Source organism: Electrophorus electricus, chromosome 8, assembly GCF_013358815.1.
Source record: "Electrophorus electricus isolate fEleEle1 chromosome 8, fEleEle1.pri, whole genome shotgun sequence".
Classification (NCBI taxonomy): Eukaryota; Metazoa; Chordata; class Actinopteri; order Gymnotiformes; family Gymnotidae; genus Electrophorus; species Electrophorus electricus.
Window position 1 is genome coordinate 1,359,422 of NC_049542.1, and position 14,285 is coordinate 1,373,706.

Below are 14,285 nucleotides of genomic sequence, written 5' to 3' on the forward strand. Positions count from 1 at the left end.
GAATTTGATGTACTCAACTGTCTGTAAAGTGTCCTTGAGTTTGAGAAACGTGCTATATAAATGTGACTAATAATAATAATTACTGACTTTATTTTACTACATTTTATTATGCAAAATGTGTAGGAATGTGTACTGCTTAAGAATAAAGTTGTTAGAAGTAGAATAATTTTCTTCTGAAAGGTTTTCAGAACAATATGGCATGTATACAGAATTTTATGTACACTCTCAGCACACTTTATTTACCTTTGTACAATATTTATGAACAATTCTTCAAGAATATAGTTGTGTTCTAAGTACACTAATGTATAATCTACATAAATCACCTGACAGATAATAAATGTTTCCAGCACAGTACTGCTTTAAGTAGAGCCCTGATATTTTTTGCTTACAAATACATGTAGTTGGATGTATACAAGTGAGAATATTATATTCACTGCTGACTCCATTAGAAACACCTATCCTGCACCTACACTCATAGGCCTCTTTATTATTACTCTGATGTTTTTCATGATCAGGCCCACAGCCAGTCAAACATACACAGATATAATTCCACAAATGGTCTCCAGCACAAACCCAATCAGAGTCCTCCAACCTGTCAATCAATCTCCAGCACCCGCCCAATCAGATTCTTCCAACCAATACTGATAATATCCGTATCCTTCACAGCACTCTACAAGGACCTGTATGAGGTCTTCAGTCTGGTAAGACCACTCAGCTTCCTTCTCACAGGCCACAAACTACTCCATCTACCTGATGGGTGAGGTTTGCCATCCACAGTGTAAGGTGCATTTGACAGAGAAGACTATTATCATGGATCAGTACATCAGTGAGGCCCTAGCCCAGGGTTACATAAGTCCATCCACCTCCCTGGCCTCAGCCAGTGTCTTTGTCATGAAGGAAAAAGATGGAAGGCTGAGGCCTTATGTAGAGTACTGGGGAAGATTGCATTCAGGACCATGTCTGGCCACAAGGAGTACTTTATTTCTGCTGTCTGGCCTATGATGTTCATCCTGACAGAAGAGGATGCCTGTCAATGTAAAACACATTTATTCTGGACCCAGTCACAAGAGGGACTGTGTCCCACACAGGGGTCCTCAGCAATGTAGTGCAAATACAAGATAAGGAAGACCTGTCTGATAGAAAAGGACCCATCACCACATGATGGATACTAACTTTGTGCCGAGTTGGCAAGTGGGGACCTGAGTGATGTAGGGACTCTGGTATGAGAGAAAAGCTTCATAAAGAGCATTCTTAACGAAGCCTTGGTGTGTGTCATACATGCACTAAGCTTGCTGCTAAATGGTCATTTCAAGTGGGAGGTCTTTCTTACCTGTGCTGTGAAGGACAGTCTTCTCTCGTGTCTTGGTTTCACTATTACTTCTGGTAAGAGTTCCCCACCTTCTCTCAGTTGTACACAGCAGAAGAAATCTCTTCCTGCTGCAGGCATTGTTGCTATTGCTTTGTTTGTCTTTTATTGTTTTTTCTGTGATATTTTGATAGAGAGATGAGGCAAAATTCAGTCACATGTGCCTATTCGGTAGTGCAGTGGTTGGAGTCGACATCTGAGCCTTAAGTAGACCCTGCCCAGTGATCAGTTGACCAATCATTATGGCTGCAACTTCCTAGAACTACTGACTGGTCAGTTATGCCTGCCTCTGTTTCTTCTGTGCACATGAACACAAAGTTCACCTTATTCAACCTTTGCTTTGCAAACAAAGCACCATTTATTGTGGGATGTCATATCGGATCATAATACTGACTTCATTTTGTTGTCTGAAACCTGGCAGCAAGCAAGGGAATATCTAGTGCTGAATGAATCCACAACCCCTGGGTTTCAGTATATGGATCAGCCACATACCATGGGTTGTAGAGCTGGACTAGCAGTTCTCTAATGATCTATTTATAAGGGGCATAGTTTGTCCATTCACCCAACAACTTCCTTACCACCTGCCCAAATCTTTTTCTGTACAATTGCGCTTAACCAGCATGCACCGCTTTGAACACAAGTTGTGAATTTCCATCACCCTGCCCCATGGTTTCCCCTGAACTTAGATTAATGAAAGCAAGAGGCCATCAACTGGAATGCCTTGGTAAGAAAACTAACCTAACAGTTCATGCAGTTGCTTATAAGGAACACGTTCTGTCCTATAAAACTGCCCTGCAAAAGGCCAAGACTGGCTTTCACGCCAACAATATTACCAAATTCTGTGGTAATCCAAGAGCCATTTTTTCTATAATTAATAACTTGCTACAGCCTGCTTACAGTTTCCCTTTAATCCCCTCAACTGCCCTCTGTAATGACCTTTTGGTTTTCTTCAGTGAAAAGGTCAACAACACTTAGTTTCAATTCTCTCACATTTGCTGATGTCCTGCCCTCCTGTTGTTAACCTCCTTTCCTCTTTTCAGCATGTCAGTGAGAGTTTTATAACCAGGATCATCATTGGCTCTAAAGCAACTATTTGTATTTTAGACCCTCTGCCTACCCCTCTGATTAAAGCTTGTCAGTCTTCACTTTGCCCACTCATCACCTCGATCTCCAATGCCTCATTTAGCTCAGGTCATGTTCCTGCCAACTTAAAACTAGCTGCTCTTACCCAAGTCCTGAGAAGGTCAGGCCTTGACCCACATAATCTTTACAATTACCATCCTTTATCAATCCTTCCTTTTCTCAAAAAGATACTGGAATGTGTAGTGTCAGCCCAACTCAAGGATCATCTTACATTCAGTGTTTTTGTACAGTTTCAGTGTGGATTCAGAGTAAATCACAGCACTAAAACTGCTCTCGTAAGGGTCATGAATGATCTGTTATTGGCAGCTGATGCAGGTCTACAGAATATCCTTGTTGTCCTAGATCATAATGCAGGCTCCAGACCTGGACTGATGTCACTGACACGGCAATTGCTTGGTTTAGGTCATATCTCAGACAGGCAAAGATTGGTCACTCTTGGCAGTTTTAGATACTTCTGCTCTTGCTAATGGTGTACCTCAGGGTTCAGTGCTTGGCCCAAACTTAATAGTAGTAAACCGGAGTAGTAAACAGGTCTTTTCAAGAAGCTGTAATACATGCAGAATTCAGCGGGCAAGAGTTTTCACACAATCCAGCTCATGGGAATGCATAACCTAAGTTAAAAAACCTACACTGGCTCATGGTCTATTATCACCTTCATTATAAAATCTTACTCCTGATCTTTAAATCTTTACATGGTCTGGCTCCTGATTACCTCTTTGCTCTCTTGTCCAGACAAAATCCATCATGGTCGCTCCAGTTTGCCAGTGATATAGCTTTTAGCGTTGCAGGCCCAAACTATGGAATTGAATCTTATTTTCTTATTATTGTCCCAAAGCTTTATTTTACCATAGTTTTATTTTGTCCTGCCATTCTCTTACTGTACCTCTTACCATGTCTTAATCTCTAATTTTATTTTCATGTACCCACTGCATTTTCATTTTATTGTTCTTGTGTTTTACCCTACTATTCTCTTCTTATAACTCTTATTATGTTTTCACTTATGTACTGTAACATGTCTTGACTATCCTGAAAGGTGCTTATACATATAATGTATTAAGTTACATCTGTAAGATCAATCTGTAGGCCTTGTGAGGATTTAAAACATTGTTACTTTTGTATTATGTGCTCTGCTATTGTTATATACTTATGCATAAATACATACATTAAAAAAAACAACATTTTTACAGGACGTCTCCAGCTGCCAATCTATATTTCTGATAAGAAATAAACTGAATAAATGGGAAAATCAAGGAATTTTTGCAATATCTAAATTGCAAAGAGTGCTCCTAAATCCAAAAGTTTTTTCTAAAGGAATAGCATGATGTTTTCCACATTATACTGGGGAAGTTGAATTTGGTGCATTAGGGAATAAATTATATTTTTCTGGAAGCAGAAATAAGACAAGTGGTAAATGTATTTTGGTTCACTGTTGAGAAGAGTGTCACATGATCAACACAGAGATGTGATTTAGTAGAAAGGTGTTCCTGCTGCAGGATTGTGGTACTATAAATGAAAGCAGATCACTGATCAGTGCTGAAGTGTCCTGGTGTGCAGACAGAGGTAAGAATGGACGTGAAAGGCTTTATGTGTGAAACCTTACAGTAAAAGGAACATGATAACATGAAGGCTGTTGTTGTTTTTAAAATAATTTTCAGAAGTATGTTACCATTGCTTTTAATAGTTTCTTTATTGATAAATAATATTTGTTAATGATGTCATATTCCTCTGCAGATATAGGAAAGCGCATGATGGACATGAAACAAAATTGGATCACAGGAAACCTTTCTCTTTGTTATGAACATCATCCTAATTCGTGTCAGAAGGTCCTTTATCCCCTGCCTATGAGAGTTGTGACTTACTTTATCATTAGTTTTGTTACAGTTCTTACATTAATCGGAAACCTTCTTGTCATCATAGCCATCCTTCATTTTAAGCAGCTCCACACTCCAACCAACTACTTCACTCTCTCTCTGGCTGTAACGGACCTGCTTGTAGGAGGGGTTGTGATGCCTCCAAGTATGACACACTCTGTGGAGACCTGCTGGTATTTGGGGACATTATTCTGTAAAATACACAGCAGTCTTGATATTGTATTGTGTACTGCCTCTGTTATAAATCTTGCATTTATCTCTGTTGAACGCTATTATGCAGTGTGTCACCCCCTACTCTACCACAAAATAATCACTCCTCTGACTACACTGTTCATGATTGTTGTTTGCTGGAGCTATTCTGTTTCAGTGGGAATTATTGTCATTGAACTAAACATTTTTGGTACTGAACACTACGGTGATGTTATATGTGAGGGGGGGTGTACAATAGTTATAGGACCAGTGACAGCTTTGATATTGTCTCTGTTCTCTTTGTACATCCCCTCTGTTATCATGGTGAGCATATATATGAAAATATATGTTGTTGCCCAGAGACAGTCACGATTAATCCACAACACTCTCTCTCAACTAAATACATGCAGAGTGCAGCCCACCGTTAGTAAGGCAGAGAGAAAAGCCACTAAAACACTGGCTGTTGTTATGGGGGGGTTTCTATCATTTTGGACACCATTTTGTATCTACAGCACAGTTGAGACATTTTCGGTTTCCAGTAGTCCACCACAGGTTTTGGAAATGGTTAGTTGGATTGCCTATTCAAATTCAGCATGTAATCCTATTGTGTATGCTTTCTTCTACAGATGGTTTAGAAAGGCCATCAAAGTGATTTTATTAGGCAAAATTTGTACAAAACATTCCTCCAGAATAAAGTTGTGTTGAGTAGAATAATTAAAGCCCCTCTTGTTTGAATTAGAATAATGCATGACTTAGTTTTATCTAAAAGGTTTTCCTTATCAATATTGCATGTATACAGAATTTGATGTAGACTCTCAACTGTCTGTAAGATGTCCTTCAATTTGGCCCTATATAAATGTGAATAATAATTATAATAACTGACTTTATTTTACTAAGTTATTTTATTATGTAAAACTGATAGAAAAAACTGCTCAAGCATAAAGCTGCCCTATAATTACAACAATTTTGTTCTGAAAGGTTTACCTTATAAATATGGTATGTATACAGTATTTGATGTACACTCTCAGCTCACTTCATTTTACTTTGTGCAATATTTATGAACAATTCCTTAAAAATAAAGTTGTGTTTCCGTTACAATCATGCATAATCTACATAAATCAACTGAAGAGACACATAAAAAAATTTCCAGTACTGTATAAGATGTCTAAAAATATAGTCCTGAAATGTTTTGCTTACAAATACAGCATGTATACATGTGAGAATAGTACACTCACTGCTGACTTTATTAGAAACACCTACCCTGCACCTACGCTCACAGACTTCTTTATTAGCAATACTAATCCTATATGTACATTTTACAGGTGTACATTCAAACGAATCGGCATAGAAGAGCCTATCATCCACAAAAATCAAATGCACTGACTTCATTATTATTTCCAAAATAGTACGGCACCTGTCTTAAATAGAATAACAAAATATTTGGAATGTGTGTAGGAGGTGAAATTTGTCCATTCAGCTCTCACTGTATTAGAACCAGCCATAATCACATATAATCACAGGGTGCTTTATAAGTTTTATATTAAAGCAAGTGATATTTGTACATTCAGCCCTTTAGCTAATTGTACATCTGCCTGTCACCCTACAGTTTGTCATCCCTACTGAGTCAGTTTCTACTAAATATGCAGAACAAATACAATTTGGTAGGTTTTGTACATGACATTGTGTTGTTGACAGTGCTCTGCCATTCTAATCATTTAGGCAGAAGCTGTCCTGTGATCAGACACTAACTGAAATGACAGACAATGGCTAATTTTAACTGTCCATGGCAACCTATGTTTGTCATGCTCTAGCCCACAAGCACTCAAACACACACAGAGCCAATTATCCACACATCTCCAGCCCCTATCAATCAGACTCCTCCAACCTGTCAATTACCAGCCTATCTATGAATCACATCCCTTGATCAGTTCCACGTTCTCACTGACCCTTAATGATCATTACTGTCAACTGCACCTCGTGTTACCTTCGTTGTTTAAGCCTCCAGTCAAGGCATTTTGTTTGGCATTTTCAGGTCTGAGGCTTCCAGAACTACATGACTCTTTGTTGCCAATTAACCCCCCCGAGCCTGTACACTAAATAAAACCTCTAGCGACTGGATCCTCTCCTGCGTCTGTGTGTGTCTTTGTTACATGGGTAAGAGGGAAACATGGGGTAAGTGGAAAGAATAAAAAAGTACACATTCAGAAATGACTGACAGGTGCTTGCGGCAGGGAGCCCAACTCCCAGAGCCATGGGGATTCCAGAATCCCTAGTCGCTCCAGAGATAGTGTGCATGGCTTTAAACCTGGCTCTTCCTGGCTCTTCTTCTAGTGACATCAGAGGTACAAATTGCATGATAATGTCACAGAATTGTATCTGCTTCATGGAGCCTCCCCGACCCTCCAGCTGCATCTACCAAGTTCTTCAGGATGAAGCGAACCCCAAAGAGGTCAAAGGAATATCACATGAATACGACAGGATTCTGACCTTGCTGAAATGGGTGAGAGAAGATGTGCACATACACACAAACAAAAATTGAGGGGAATATAAACAAATGGGAGATTGCAGCTTCCTAAAACCGTTGTTCTTTCTGTTTTGAGTGAAGAATGTGCAGAAAAGGGCAGAAAGCAAATGTAGGTCTCCAACTGATCGTTTGAAAGTAATGAAAATGCATCATCATCAATGTATGCATCTTCATGAACTTCTAGCAGTGCTGGGATGAGCACTGATCCTGGAGTCCATGAAAGAACCCCCCCGCAGTCAGTCAGTGGGGACTGAGTCTGAGCCACATACTGCAAGTGGAAACCCAGATGCTCTGAACTGTTTGAAGTCACAGGATGGGTCCTCGACAAAAATTGGTAAGTGTGGAAAAGGAATGAGGCAACATTACCATTATGGGAGAATATCCCTGAGAAGATGGCAAGTCTGTGATGAATTCCCATGTATAGGAGCTAGGAAGCAACTTATTTGGAATGGAATCTGGATTCTGGCACGAGCCTACTGATTCTTATAGCCTAGGCTGTAAGAGACAGTAAAATGAAACCAGTAGAAGTACAATACCCGCCTGGCTTGCCTTGGGATGGGTCGCCAAGCTGACTTGAGGTATTCCTTGTTTTTGTGGTCTGTATAAACCAAGAAGAGATGCTTTGCTATCTCCAATCAGTATATCCATTATTCTAGAGCTAGTTTGATGGCGAGAAGCTCACAGTTAACTATATCATAATTCCTCTTGGCTGCTTGTGGTTTCTTTGCGTCGAAGCCACAGGGGTACAGACATGGTGGGGTGCTATGTCTTTTGGACAAACAGCCACTATTCCTACTTCTGATGCATTGACCTTTACGAAAAAGGGCAGAGAAGGGTCAGCCTGATGGAGGACATGTGCCAAAGTGAAAGCTTTTTTCAAGGTTTGGAAAGCTTGGTTGGCAACCGTAGTCCACTGATAGATCTTAGTGCCCTGCTCCTTGAGATGGTACCAACTCCCGTTTGAACCTCCTATAAAAATTTGCAAAACCTAAAAATAATTGTAGTTCCTTGATAGTGTTCGGTTTAGGCTAATTCAAGCCTGCTGATACTTTCAGGTCCATGTAGATGATGCCTGGCTTGATGATGCAATCTAAAAAAGTGACGGATTGATGATGGAATTCAGATTTTTCTGCTTTGAAATACAGATGATGCTGCCTAAGATGTGTCAAGATGGCTGTGACATGTTCAACATGTTCTACCTCTGAATTAGAACATCAATATAAGTACATCAATATAAACAATCAGGAATTTGCTTACTATGTCCTGAAAGATTTCATCTATAAATGCATGGAAAACAGGGTGGGTCTATTGGACAGATCATAAGGCATGATTAGGTACTCCTGGTGTCTCGACAATGTTACGAAGGCTGCTTTCCACTCGTCAGGCTCATATTTGCGTATGAAATTGCACGCACTATGGAGATCTAATTTAGTGAAGATTGTGGCTCCTTGCAGACATTCACGAGTCATAAAAATGAGGAAGTGGGTAGGAGTATTTGAGGTTCACTTCATTGTGGGCCCAGTAGTCAATGCAAGCTCTTAATCCTTCTCCCTTTTTCTCAGCAAAGAAAAATCCAGCAGCTGCTGGAGAGATGCGGGCGTTGAATAAATCTGTGTTGAAGCGACTCAGAAACATAAGCTGCCCATAGAGGCCTGCTCTGGTTGGGAAAGTGAATAGGGCTTGACTCTCTATAGTAGAGGAGCCCCAAGAAGGAGTTTCACCACCCAGTCCCAAAGTTGATGGGGCAGAAGTTCAGTGGTCTTAATTTTACAGAACATATCTGACAAGTTCTTATAGGGTGGTGGGATGGACTGTGAATTTGCGGACTCGGGGCTTTATATAAAAATTGACAGGACTGTCAAGGACATATAGTGTTAGAAATGGTGTTTACTCCAGGACACCAGTTCAGTAAGAATTGCTTGGGTCATGGGCAGAATGCCTGGGAAAGCTTAGTATAACAGAATTACAAGACATGGGGAGAAGCATGAATTGAATCAATTCACTATGAAATAGGTCAACTTGAAGAGTGAATGGAAGTTTGTTGTCTGCTAACACCTTCTCCAATAGGTTGGCCATTAGGAAAATTAACACATAAGGGTGTCTACAGTGTATTGATTCCTAGCTGGGCAGATAACCCAAAATCTAAAACCTTGCCTGCTGCTCCACAGTCAACCAAAGCAGAGAGAAACACAGCTGAGCAAGTTCATCTAGCATGGCTGATTTCCCTCGGCAAGCACGTTCCCTTGTCCATGATGAAACTTAATGTTCAGTGCTCCAGCCACTACCAGCGGAAATTGTATGGAATTTTCTGGAATACTTGGAAGCTGTGTATTTCTCTTGGCACATTTCACACAAAACAGATCCTACCTCATTTCTGTCAGCAGGATGTTGGAAAACTGATTTGAAAGACTGTAGAATCCAGTTTCAGATTGCAATACTGGGTCCTGACTGTCCCACAGGATGGTCCCCACACACCTGACTGACCAGTCAACAGAGATAACACAAAATGAATGAATTGTTCCTCAGAGATGAATTGTGGAACATGATGGGGGGTACATGGAGCACTGCATGAGGAAGTTCTTGCAACGGTCTGCTGAGCCATCATACCTCTCTGGAATAGCTACAGGGATACAAGGAGGAGCAGTTTTAGAATGTGAAGAAATCACTGCTCTCAGTGTAGCAGCTTTGGACGGTGAGGACAACACTGCAGCTAAGGTAGGAACCATTTGGGACAGTCTCTGAACCATTTCTCATAGGTCAGTGATGGTCGCCTCTTACTGGGTGAGTCTGGCTTCAACCTCTGCTGGATCCATGCTTTGGCGAAGTATTCTGTAATGAAGGCACACACAGATGAAGGAAAGGATCCAATTTCTAGAAATTTTATTTAGTGTCCAGAGGAGGGGGGATTTGAAGGGAGTGGTTTCAGGGTCTTGAGCATTGCAAGTCAGGTAAGTGGGGGTTAGCTGGTGATCTTGGTCAGGGGTCAAGCAGGAGACAAGGTCTGTACAACCAGGAAGACAAATTGGGTTGTAAGGGTTGTAAAGGAGAGAATAGACAACAGGTCTGTTGAATTAATATTCCGGCAAACCAGATTGGAGATGTCGGTGGGAAGAGGTGAGTATGACAGCGCTGGGATGAGTAGTTTATTTAGTCCATGACAACCCTTTATTTATCCACTCACCCTTTCAGTCAAGCTGAATCGGGACACACTTATTAGCTGTTCTCTATTTTTACCCAATCTGACTTTCTTTGTCTGTTTTCCTTGTTTTTTGGTTTTGTCATGCCAATGTTCTGGTTCTTGTTCTGGCTGGTGTGGTTTTTTTGTCTTTGTGGGTGGTGCAGCTGTGGTATTTTGATGACCATGTGGTTACAACTTTTTCTTAATGAGCCGTTTGACATGCTTTAAGTATAACATGCTCTGTTTGTCATACTGATAAGTGTAAATTGCAGACATTGCTTTTTGCATTATAATTTTTTTTCAAAATGTACTCTGTCATTTTTCTGATGAATACTCTGATGAATACTCTGATGAATACTCTGATAAATACTCTGAAGGTACTACACAGATGGCCATGAATGGCTAGTGCTGCAGTGGAGAGTGAAGTGGAGCAATGGCATCCCTCCCACCAACTGAGCAGTATTATTGCTCTCAGTGTAGTTACTACACAAATATGTGCACGTTTGTGGACTGATGATTTTTATCTTGCTGTTCTATTATGTTTATCCTTCTTGCAGGAAAATGCATGGAGTCCTCAGATTGGTGCACTAGGGTGCAATCAACCTACATGAGTACTAGGATGACTGAAATGAAGAGAGTGCTTTTCCAATTGTCACATACATGCCTGATAGCTGTCATTTCTGGCTTTAAATCTTTGGGTTGGCCTTCATCCTGCAGGCTGACAGGGTTCATGCAGTTTAAAGAGCCTGAGGAGTCAGTGCCTATGTGGAGCGTGGCATTACAGGAAAAGCACTTCCATATACATCACCACACTGGACGCCTGCAGAAAAACACTGACGTCCTGTCTCACCACCCATGTGGAAACTAAAAATACCCCTATGGTGCACATACTGAGGAGAGAGAATCAGCGCTTGTTTCATCCTGGCAGGGCGGTGGACGTTACACCATACAGGCCCACAGCTAAGGTGCTCGGTAATGGGTGGAACAACTTCCTGCTGTGCCATGTGTGGGAGGAGCCAGACCTCTGGCAGTGCTAGTGACAGTTGCTGGAGCCACTCAGCTTGAGCAAGGCTGCGACCAGTACAAAGTGAAGTAGGAGCTGCCAGACCAGTCACATCCCTTCCAATCGGCAGTATTGGCTGAGGTCGGCAACTGGATGGCTGTTCTGGAGACCCAGAGACTGCTCCACCCTGGTCTGGTAGAGAGCTTCGGCCACACACTCACCATTCAACATCAGCATGACCTGCCCCTAGTCCTGCTAGTGTGCCACACTGTTCACTGTATTGCGTAGGATTTGCTCCGCTTTTCTTAATGTTCAGCCGCAGGGTCAAGAGCCTCACCATCAGTCAGTGGGGTAAAGCAAGCCCAGGGAAGGTTACGCCGAGAGCTTCTGCCACTGTCTCCGTGCCATATACCCACTCACTAAAGAGCACCAGTGCCCACCCGAAGCAGGCACTCAATTCACTGTCACGAGGGGTTCAGGTCTCGCTCTGCAACTTGCACTGCAGAAAAAGGGCTTTACGCAGCATTCTTCATAAATGCAAGTTATTTCTCACTCCTTCAGGGACCAATTCTTCATAAATGCAAGGAACAACTGGTGATGTAATTGATAAGATTGGGCTGAAAATCTAAGTGAGCTGTCTTATGGAAAGGTTACATTTCCCTGAATATGTCGCCTCCCCACAGTGTTGCATAGGCAACAGGGATGGATGTAGCTCACGATTTGCAGAGACACAACTCATGGGTTCGAATGCAATATATTGTGCAACTTTATATCTGACATGTTCAACATATTGATAGGGGATGCATGCCAGAATTTAATAAATATATATTATTAGGAATCTTCTTTGTTCTTTAGAATTAGCTGGTGTAGAAAAATAAGCACTTTTGTAAGTGGCTCTGAATAAAAGCATTTGTTAAATGTCATAAATGTAAGTGAATCTTTCAGACTCCTCCACTTTAATCCACATTTGCAGGTCCAGCTTCTTGCTGTATGTGACGTGAATGTCAGATAGGGAGTCATGTGATCAGCACAGAGGTGTGATAAAGTAGAAGGCGTTCCTGCTGCTGGACTGTGGTACTATAAATGAAAGTAGATCACTGATCAGTGCTGAACTGTCTTGGTGTGCAGAGAGAGGTAAGGATGAACATGAAAGGCATTATGGGGAAATCCTTACAGTTAAAGGGACATGATAAATGATGGTTGTGGTTTTTAAAAATAATTTGCAGAAGTATTTCATGTTACCTTTGCATTTAAAAGTTTCTTTATTGATAAATAATATTTGTTGATGATGCCATATTCCTCTGCAGATAAAGGAAAGCGAGTGATGGACATGAAACAAAATTGGAGCACAGGAAACATTTCTCTTTGTTATGAACATCATGCTAATTCGTGTCAGAAGGTCATTTATCCAATGGCTATGAGAGTCGTGATTTACTTTATCCTCACTGTTGTTATACTTCTTACATTAGTTGGAAACCTTCTTGTCATCATAGCCATCCTTCATTTTAAGCAGCTCCACACAACAACTAACTACTTCACTCTCTCTCTGGCTGTAACTGATCTACTTGTAGGAGGGGTTGTGATGCCTCCCAGTATGTTACGCTCTGTGGAGACCTGCTGGTATTTGGGGACATTATTCTGTAAAATACACAGCAGTCTTGATGCTATATTGTGTACTACCTCTGTTATAAATCTAGCATTTATCTCTCTTGAACGCTATTATGCAGTGTTTCACCCCCTGCTCTACCACAAAATAATCACTCCTCTGACTACACTGTTCATGATTGTTGTTTGCTGGAGCTATTCTGTTTCAGTGGGAATTATTGTCATTGAACTAAACATTTTTGGTACTGAACACTACGGTGATGTTATATGTGAGGGGGGGTGTACAATAGTTATAGGACCAGTGACAGCTTTGATATTGTCTCTGTTCTCTTTGTACATCCCCTCTGTTATCATGGTGAGCATATATATGAAAATATATGTTGTTGCCCAGAGACAGTCACGATTAATCCACAACACTCTTTCTCAACTAAATACATGCAGAGTGCAGCCCACCGTTAGTAAGGCAGAGAGAAAAGCCACTAAAACACTGGCTGTTGTTATGGGGGCGTTTCTATCATTTTGGACACCATTTTGTATCTACAGCACAGTTGAGACATTTTCGGTTTCCAGTAGTCCACCACAGTTGTTGGAAATGGTTACTTGGATTGCCTATTCAAATTCAGCATGTAATCCTATTGTGTATGCTTTCTTCTATAGATGGTTTAGAAAGGCCATCAAAGTGATTTTATTAGGCAAAATTTGTACAAAACATTCCTCCAGAATAAAGTTGTGTTGAGTAGAATATTTAAAGCCCTTCTTGTTTGAATTAGAATAATGCATGACTTAGTTTTATCTAAAAGGTTTTCCTTATCAATATTGCATGTATACAGAATTTGATTTAGACTCTCAACTGTCTGTAAGGTGTCCTTCAATTTGGCCCTATATAAATGTGAATAATAATTATAATAACTGACTTTATTTTACTAAGTTATTATATTATGTAAAACTGATAGAAAATACTGCTCAAGCATAAAACTGCCTTATAATTACAACAATTTTGTTCTGAAAGGTTTACCTTATAAATATGGTATGTATACAGTATTTGATGTACACTCTCAGCTCACTTTATTTTACTTTGTGCAATATTTATGAACAATTCCTTAAAAATAAAATTGTGTTTCCATTACAATCATGCATAATCTACATAAATCAACTGAAGAGACACATAAAAAAATGTCCAGTACTGTATAAGATGTCTAAAAATATAGTCCTGAAATGTTTTGTTTACAAATACAGCATGTATACATGTGAGAATAGTACACTCACTGCTGACTTTATTAGAAACACCTACCCTGCACCTTCGCTCACAGACTTCTTTATTAGCAATACTAATCCTATATTTACATTTTACAGGTGTACATTCAAACGAATCGGCCTATCATCCACAACAATCAAATGCACTGGCT

The 14,285-nt window shown here is 40.5% G+C and overlaps 2 protein-coding genes across 2 annotated transcripts; both read left to right on the forward strand.

Annotated features, from left to right (window-relative positions):
- The first annotated feature begins 4,254 nt into the window (after positions 1 to 4,254).
- Positions 4,255 to 5,274, forward strand: LOC113568317 (trace amine-associated receptor 1-like). Its single transcript, XM_035529036.1, has one exon. It carries the CDS (start codon positions 4,255 to 4,257, stop codon positions 5,272 to 5,274), a length of 1,020 nt encoding a protein of 339 aa, XP_035384929.1.
- A 7,324-nt stretch (positions 5,275 to 12,598) lies between these two features.
- On the forward strand, positions 12,599 to 13,615 carry LOC113567760 (trace amine-associated receptor 1-like). Its single transcript, XM_035529039.1, has one exon. The coding sequence runs from the start codon at positions 12,599 to 12,601 to the stop codon at positions 13,613 to 13,615; it is 1,017 nt and encodes a 338-aa protein (XP_035384932.1).
- Positions 13,616 to 14,285: the final 670 nt, after the last annotated feature.